This window comes from Barbus barbus, assembly GCF_936440315.1.
Source record: "Barbus barbus genome assembly, chromosome: 35".
In the NCBI taxonomy this organism is placed as follows: domain Eukaryota; kingdom Metazoa; phylum Chordata; class Actinopteri; order Cypriniformes; family Cyprinidae; genus Barbus; species Barbus barbus.
The window spans coordinates 25,174,060-25,183,021 of NC_136763.1; the positions used below are offsets into that span (position 1 = coordinate 25,174,060).

General features: G+C 36.2%; 1 protein-coding gene across 1 annotated transcript; it reads left to right on the forward strand.

The window, feature by feature from the left end:
* Window positions 1-465: 465 nt before the first annotated feature.
* LOC306854658 (uncharacterized protein) lies at window positions 466-5,340 on the forward strand. Its single transcript, XM_079392842.1, has 8 exons — window positions 466-558; window positions 1,363-1,487; window positions 1,668-2,051; window positions 2,151-2,367; window positions 2,720-2,946; window positions 3,075-3,222; window positions 3,648-3,757; window positions 4,137-5,340. The coding sequence occupies exons 1-8, from the start codon at window positions 519-521 to the stop codon at window positions 4,443-4,445; spliced, it is 1,560 nt and encodes a 519-aa protein (XP_079248968.1). The 5' UTR covers window positions 466-518; the 3' UTR covers window positions 4,446-5,340.
* The last annotated feature ends 3,622 nt before the right edge of the window (window positions 5,341-8,962 follow it).

The window sequence follows — 8,962 nt, forward strand, 5'->3', positions numbered from 1 at the left end:
ATTAAAATATCTATTCTGGGTTCATTACAGGTTTTGCTCAATCAGCAGCATTTGTTGCATAACGCAGATTAATCACAAAAATAGATTGGAACTGTTCACATTCTGACAGCATTCAAACATTTGATTATGCCTAATCAAGGACTTGCAGACATTTTTAAAATTTACTTTTGAAACCCATTTTTAAAAAAAACAATGTTTGGATTCGAATCTCATGCACATGTGACGGAGCATTGGTCCCAACCATAGACTGTAAACCAGAAATATTGAGTATAAAATCGATGATAAATGTATCTTTTAACCGCAGTTTTCAGTTACATCTGGAACACTACTATTATTACATGCCAAACCAAACATAAAAAAACCCAACAGGAAATTAGAAAACGCGCGCTGAGCATGCGCAATAGTGCGCAATAGTGCTTTGACCCTGTGACGCATTAACGTCAAGACGCATGCGTAATCATCGCGCCAAAGTGCAGTTAGGAGACGAAGGCACTTCCTCCTCCCGCCAGTTTTTCGCCATGGATGGACTCGACGAGGTTGCGATTTCCACTCTTAAAGGTTAGTAATTTCTAAAATCGCTTAATTGTTTATTATGGTAATTGAAATTTGAAATAGATTGTATTCGAAATAGAGAATGAGGAGTTATGTCACATTCTCATTCTCAATTGAATTGTAATCGAATATGCAATGCTTCCTGCTGGGAAAAAAACACGTTCCTGTATCGAATTAAATTAAGTTAACTGAATATTACAAAATGCAGTCTCTTTCTCTTGAGATCTGTTTAATAAATGTTTTCCAGTTTGCTTTCCATGACCTTAGTTGTACTAATAAGTGCTAAATTTATTTATTTGTATTTATTTATTTATTTTTTAATATCCAAACGCGAGTTCTTTTTTTGTGATATCATCGAAGGGCATTATCATTTAAGATGTTGACAATAACAATATTCATTCACTATTGCATTCAGTGACATTATAACTGTTTCAGAACATTTCTAGCACTTATGATCCTTATGTTACAATATGCACTAAGAATGTTTGTATTTAAATGTGTACACTAATATTGATTATCGGATAATGAACAAAAACATTATCCAACATATTTATGACATTGGCTGATGGTTTTACTGCCATCAGCCAATGTTATAAAATGCATTACAACTCTTTATTGCTTTTTCATAATAGGTTCCTGTTAGGTTCATGTTACGAAAAAAACAAATATATATATATATATATATATATATGGATAAACTATTTTAATTATCTATATTGACATGTATATATATTTTTTCAATATCCGAAGTCTTCTGCGCGCAAAGTATACGCGAGTTACACTGACTAATGCATTTGCATTTGTTCTAAGCTGCTAACATTGGGGAAGACATTTTACCAACTCTCTCACGGGAGGATATCCGAGATCTATTTCCTGGTCCTGAGCACTTCCTGCGGCGCAAAGCCATTTGGCTTTTGACTCATAAGGAAGAACAGGTAATTAACTTCAAATAAGTATTTTGGATATTTTTAACCTGTTAATGGGCATAATTTCAGTACAGATAATTTATATGCAAGTTGGTGTGGTTGAAGAATAACATATACATACATGAGACACTCTGTGAATAAAATAAATTACTGTATCTGGTTTGATTAATGTATATATTTGTATTTTAGGGACACACCATTCCTGTTGAAGTCCAAGGTTCATCAGCAGATGACGAACATACTGACAGTTCAAAACAAGATGACCCCAGCACTTCAAAGTTTTTAAAGTTACCCAGCCCAGAATATGTTCTCTTCACTGATAGTGAACTACAACACATGAGACGCACATACTTTGAGCAGCAGCGTCTTGGAAAAGAGGGTGACGTCACCTTATCGAAGGAGCTGTTCTGCCGGCTCATCCGAAATACCATGACAAACATGATATCAATTGCAAGAGCGGCTTCAGATGACTACAAATATCCCACTAAATATGAAGTTATTGCCATGGCAAAACGGTTAGTGGAATACTACCCTATGATAAAAGATAAATCAACTGGATCTAGGCATGAGTGGGTGAGTGACATCATTTAATTAATTATAAAAAATAAAACATTGTTTTGCTGCTAACATTGCTTCAAAATTATTCATTGATGCTTTTGTTCTGTTGTACAGGACACTGTTGCCAAAAAGCTCCTGAAGAGACTTTCAAATATCCGAAGTCCCGTGAAGGCCAAACAGCCTCCTTCCAAAAGAGCACGTCAGGACAGAGAACCACCTGCTGCAGTGGCAAGTGACTATGACGCTGATTCCAGTGCATCAACAGTCAATCTGTCACCACCCTCAAGATCAAGCACCCCACGGCAAGAAAATGACAGCATCGATGAAGCATGTAAGTACATTAAAATTTACTTTAAAATAAGGTGGCCAGACGTGCCACTTTCTGGGGACACGTTCTGCACAGGATTTCTAAGCAGCCTAAAATATCCAGGCATTGGTTGCACCGATCGCAAACAACCAACACCTTGTTATTTTAGGCAATTTAGAAATCCTGTGAAGAACGTGTCCTCAGGAAGTGGCACGTCTGGACATCTTACTTCAAAATGTATTAGTGTATTTTGTAAATAACAATGTTTGGTAATATATGTATGCCTAATTCTTCTTTACTTTTATGTAGAATACATTCTGGAATTGTTGATTTTGTGCGTCTTGTACAGTAATTATATGTTATGGCTAAATTGTAGCTGATGCTCCAGACAACAGCCTTGACAGCCAGAAAACCCAGGCAAGACATTACAGGACTCTGCAAGAAATGTACAAAGCAAAGAAGCCAAACAAAGCTGCTGTAACCCATCTATTAGACCTGGAGTTCCAGTCCAGAAGAAATTTCATTGACTCGAATGCTTTGAAGGAGCAAGACAAACCAACAAAAATTTTGCAAGCATACCCCTGCTTCAAAGAACTGGACCATGTGGGTACACAGAAGCATATTTCAGACAGATGTATAATGTACTGACAAATATCCCATATCCTCTGCCTAACCACAAACAGAAAAACTTTTTTTTTTAAATATATATATTAAATGAATAATTCTTTCAGGCAATGGATGAACTGCGGAGAATCATTGAGCCAGACAATTGCCAATACATTTCTGAGGTGAAGGGCAGGTGGGAGACCTTCTACTCCAAGGTTCAGTTTTATGGAGTGATGAAGAAAGTCATGAAGCCTCCAAGGACATTAAATGGAGGTAAAGCTTTATTTAATTCTAGGGTTCTCCAGTTCAGCCAAATCTAATCAAACACACCTGAACAAGCTAATCATCATTTTCAGGTCCTACTAGAAATCTACAGGCTGGTGAGTTTGATCAAGGTTGGAGTTAAACTCCACTCTCAAGGGCCAGAGTTGAGAACCTTTGTTATAGATCAGTGGTTTTCAGTTCAAAAAAAGTTTTTCAGTTGAAAACAATGTTGTCTAAACAGCTCGTTAATTCAGTTCATGGAGCTATTTTAATGAATTTGTGATCTGTATTAGGTCTGTTAAATAAAGGAGACATACAAAATGTCCAGAGCAGTGGGTCTCCAGAATCAGAAAACAATGGTATAGATTACACCCACAGACGTACTATATGATATTGATATAAATGTCTTTTTTTTTTTTTCTTTCCTTAACTAGTTGAACATGCCATTGCTGTTTTTACTGCCCTGCCGCTGCTCTTCGCATCTGGCTCTACAGCGCCAAAAAAACAGGTCCCAATCAGTGAGGCTCTTTTCCACGTTCTGACGGTGAGTTTTACTTCAGTACTGATAAATTAAAAGGTGCCTACACGCTCAGTAAAATACTGGGTTAAATCCATCCTAATTGCACTATATAAAATTGGCCATGCAACATAAAAAATAACTGAAAGGGATAGTTAACAGAAAAATTAAAATTCTGTCATTTACTTGCCCACAAGTTGTTTTGAACCTGTATACCTTTCTTTGTTCTGCCGAACACAAAAGTTAGACATTTTAAACAATGTTGATAACCCAACAGATCTGGGTAAGCATTCACTTCCATTGTAGGAATAAAATTCTATAAAAGGGAATGGTGACCCAGATCATCTTTAGATTTTTGCTGTGCATGTAATCTAAATTATGTATTTTTTTATATTTGTTTTTCTAGCCTTCAGAGGATCCAGATACCTACATCCACAGACGCGCATTTTCCACTCCTGTCTTGCTGGTTGGTGAGGATAACTGCATGGTGGTTGTAGGTACAACCCCAGTTCTAACATTTGACAAAGACTTGCTCTACGAGGGGCCTCTCTACCTCCTGGCCTATTACTATGCATTCCATCTCACATATCCAAAGTGTCTTGCAACACTCTTGTCTGTGTTGCAAACACAAGTTCTGAGAGATGCCATCCACGAGCAGGATGCAACCCCCTCGTACAAAAAGGCCATTCAAGAATGGAGAATGTTTGTTGACTAATTACTGTTTCAAACATGTTGTATGTCTGAGGCTGTGAGACGGCTGCAGTGTTTTTTGTTTTGTTTTTTTTCTTCTTCCATTTGCACTTAATTTGTGTGGTTAGTTTTTTTTCTGACATACAATAATACAATACATTTTAGTTATTACTGTTTGTAACTTATGGGACTACTGTTTGAGGTTACAGTGTCGTTCTGTGCCAGTGTTTTTTTTTTTTTTTTTTTTTTTTTATTAAGAGAACTTTTTAGTTAGTTTAGTAATTCACTCTTAGTTTTGGACTTCATCCCGTTTTGCTATACCCCACTTGTTTACGAGAAAAATGTTCATTTGTGAATCTGCCATACATTAAAGGCATAGTTGACCAAAAAATGAAAGTTGTCCTCATTTACTCACCCTTATGTTGTTTCAAACTTGTTTATTTGTTCTGTTGACTACAGAAGAAGATATTTTGGAGAATGTTGGTAACTAGACAGTTGATGGTAGCCATTGACTTTCACAGTTATTTTTTTTCATGCATCAACTGTCTGGCTACCGACATTCTCCAAAATATCATCTTCTGTACTCAACAGAACAAAGAAACTCATACAGGATTGAAAGAACATAAAGGTTGTAGTATGAATTTTCATTTTGGGATCACTATCTTTTTAATGCAGTACACTGATTCAGTAATTGCTGTTTGAAGCTTAAATGACTGCTGTTTGAGGTTGTGTATGCAGATAGACTGAGGCATAGTGTTTACGCAGATCATTTGCTGTAAATCTGCAAAGGAATTTTTTATTTTTTTGTAAAAATGTAAGTTAGCCTTGGAATCAGTTTATCCTGCTTTTATATGCTCCATTTGTTTAAAAGGCTAAACTTTGGAGAATGTTCTTTTAATAAATGTTCAGCAAAGCTGAGTAAGTTATTTTTTTCTTCATTTAAAGTGGGGGGGGGGGGGTTATTTTGAGAATTTTCATCTTATTTTAGGTTTTTGTGTGAAAAAATCGAAATAAGCTGGATTTAAGGTTAAATATTCTATTCTAGTTTTAAGACCCAACAGTATTTTTAGTGACTAGATTTAAGTTAAAATAATGTAGTTTTAATGCAATTTTTCCTATAATTATTATTATTCAGTGCTTATAAAAAGCTAAAAAGTCTGGTTTTAAGAATTTGTATCTAGTTTTAAGATCCAGTAGCATTTATTATTGACTAGATATTTATGCTACTTTCAAGAATTCTTATTAAGCCGGTTTTGCTTACCCCATTGGCAGATTTTTTTGCTTGATTTTGGTACACTTTAACTAGATTTAAGTGCATTTTGCTTGTTTTAAGAAGGGTATTTTTTGCAGTGTCTACACTTTGTATAAACTTTTGAGATTCAGAGGACTCACCAGCTGTATGCTGAGGGGGTCCGTGATGACCGTCTGCTGTGTGTTCCGCCTGTTTTGGAAGTCCAGTAAGTAACTTTGTTTCAAGAACCGCAATCCTTTGTAGAAGTTTGTGGCAGTTCATGCAGCAAGCAGATTCCACGAGAGGCATTTTCTCTAGTCTGTTTGAATGTAGACAGCTGTGTTTTTCCGTCTCTGGAATGTAAACTGCTGGGAGAAAGTCTTAAGTTTCCCCCCAAAAAATGTGTTGTCTGAGCACTGTGCTGATCTGCTGAAGTTAAAATCTTGGAGAGATATGAGAAAAATGCAAAAATAGGGAGCAAAGCGGAGAGCAATAAGCAAGAGCGTCCGAACAGTAGCAAAGCCGGAAGCCGGAATTTTAGTCAGTGTGTAGTGTGTATGTTTTGGCATAAAAATATCTACAACATTACAAATCTCAAAGTCCACTCCAATGGGAGATATTTCCTTTTTAAAGTCATATGATGCGATTTCAAGTTTTCCTTTCTCTTTGGAGTGTTACAAGCTGATTGTGCATAGATAAGATCCCTGAAGTTGCAAAAACTAAAGTCTCAAAACCAAAGAGATATTTTTATCAAAGTTAAAACTCTGCCATGCCCCCCTAAAATGGCTCATTAAAACACGGCCACACGTCTACGTCACGATATGGAAATATTTGTGTTATGCCGCCCAAATGTTCACACAAAGAAAGAAGTGGTTTCAGTAACCGCAGTAGTGTTGATGCAGCCGTGTCAGGGAGAAGCTGTGTGTTTCTATCAGAAAGCAAAAGCACTTTATTTGGCCTTCCCACTTTATCTTCCCTTCTGTTAGGAAGATAACTGTGCCTTTAAATCTCCTTAAATCAAGAACAAGGCATTTATAGTCAAGTCAAGGCACCTTTATTTATATAGCGCTTTTAACAATGCAGATTGTGTCAAAGCACTTAACAGTATCAAACTGGAGGATAGAGTGTCGGTAATGTATAAAAATAAGATTAAACACTCAATTTTCATTTAAAGGCATTTCATTATTGAATTCAGAGATGTCATTGTATAGCTCAGTTTAGTTTAAATAGTATCTGTGAAATCAAATTGACGATAATCACTAGAAATTAAGTGTCCCCAACTGAGCAAGCCAGAGGCGACAGCGGCAAGGAACCAGAACTCCCTCTGTGACAGCTGTATAGCTGTATTTATAAACTGCTTACTAATTAATATTAATGTTGGAACAATGCTTTATTAAGGATGAACTGACTAGTTAATGTTAATAAAAATATTTCTGGCTATGCAGTCAAAAATGTCAACAAGTAAATAGATTTGTTACTGTAGCTGTGTGACAGCAGTTCAGTTTGGTAAAACAAGTGTTGTGACACCAGTGAATAAAGATTCTCAGGAAGGCAGCATCTCTTTTGCCTGGAGCTCATTCTCAGAGGAAAAAAGCTTGACATGAATGTGGGGAGAGATTCTGTAAGATACGTGTTAACTTAAAAGTCACATTTAGGAGACATTGCCCCACTGTGCTATGATTCACACATTATCAGGGCAAAAATTCCCACGCCATGTTTTATTTGTCACTATGACATATTGGCCAGAATGGGTGAATCTGGTGGAAATAATAAGTACAGAATGTACCCTTTGACGTCAGCAGTTTCAGTCACATCTGAATCAAATTTCCTCTTCAGTTGCTAACTAACATGTAACAACTGGCAAATTGATGGCTAGGGAAGTTCGCTATTAAATCAGTAATTCAGTAAGTCTTATTATTAACTAGTAGTTGTAGTAGAAGTAGTAGTATTTATTTATTCATTCATTCATTCATATATTTCATTTAATTTCTAATTAGTGAAGAATCACCAACTAGCTGATTCTTTAAAATAACTGTTTAGATTAGAAATCAATTCTCACTATTAACTGTTCGCTTATTAACATGCATATTACAAGTATGTTGGCTGTTTATTAGTACTTATAGTAGAATACATTCTATTCTCCATCCATTGATCATTGGTTGAAAGATCTGGCACATTAAATTGCACTGGAAAAAATAAGCTGGAGCATAAAGGATAAACTAAAGGACTACCATAAAATTTGGCATCTGACAGTTTCTGGGAAATAACTAGTGTTGGCACAGGCAATGTTAAATACCTCTCACTCTGCTAACTGATATGTGTATATATGTTGCGCTTTTGTATTTGTAAATATGTGGATATATGCCTGTCTTAGATTTGTATAATAACTTATTTGCAGTGTCACATTTACAGAAACGACAAATCTGTGGTTAAGCCTAGGTTGTGTCATGAAGTTGAATTGAAATGTCATGTTGATTTCTGCAGGGAAAAGTGTAAGAATTTGAAGACCTTTTATTCTCATTTGAAAATACACATCAGAGAGGGGAAAACAGTCACTTGCCCTTATAGACAGTGTGACCAGAGCTTTCATGTTTTATCCACATTCACATCTCACGTGAGTAGGAAACATAAAGATGGTGCTAATGAACATCTGGTTGATTCAGTAGTGAATCCTGGCATGTCCCATGTGAGCGAACAAGAGCAGTCTGACATGCAGATTGACCCTCCCAGTGATGCAGATTATGAGCCATCAGATATATTTGCAGAAACTGCTGATGAATCCCTATTCTTGAAAAATTTAGCCCTGCTTTATTTGAAATTGCAAGCAAAGTTATTGCTGCCATCCTCCTTCATTCAAACAATTATCGAAGATATTCAGGAAATACATGACATAAGCCAATCACATTTACTTTTCAAACTGAAAGAGAAGCTGGTTACACTTGGGGTTTCAGAAGCTGACACAAGCAATGTGATCAATGTCCTGTAAACTGAGGATCTCTTTAGGACCTGCAACACTCAGTCATTGCAAACTGACCAGAGAAGAAAAACTGTTTTTAAGAATAGCTTCAATTATGTTGAGCCAGTTCAGATCTGTCTTGGTCAGAATGAGGCAGGCAAAGAGTGTTTTGTTTAGTATATTCCCATTAAACAAACACTCCAATCTCTTTTTCATTGTGAGTCAGTGTGGGATCAATATAAACAAGTACACTCCAGTATGGGATCTAAGGATATTCTTCGGGATGTGTGGGATGGCAGAAATATTGCAAAGAATGTGTTATTTCAGACAGAGAGCTCATCATTGAGCTTAATTC

Coding starts and splice junctions, on each gene's coding strand:
- LOC306854658 (XM_079392842.1), top strand. CDS start 519: ATGGATGGACTCGACGAGGTTGCGATTTCCACTCTTAAAG. Junction 559..1,362: donor TGCGATTTCCACTCTTAAAG/GTTAGTAATTTC, acceptor ATTTGTTCTAAG/CTGCTAACATTGGGGAAGAC. Junction 2,052..2,150: donor CTGGATCTAGGCATGAGTGG/GTGAGTGACATC, acceptor TCTGTTGTACAG/GACACTGTTGCCAAAAAGCT.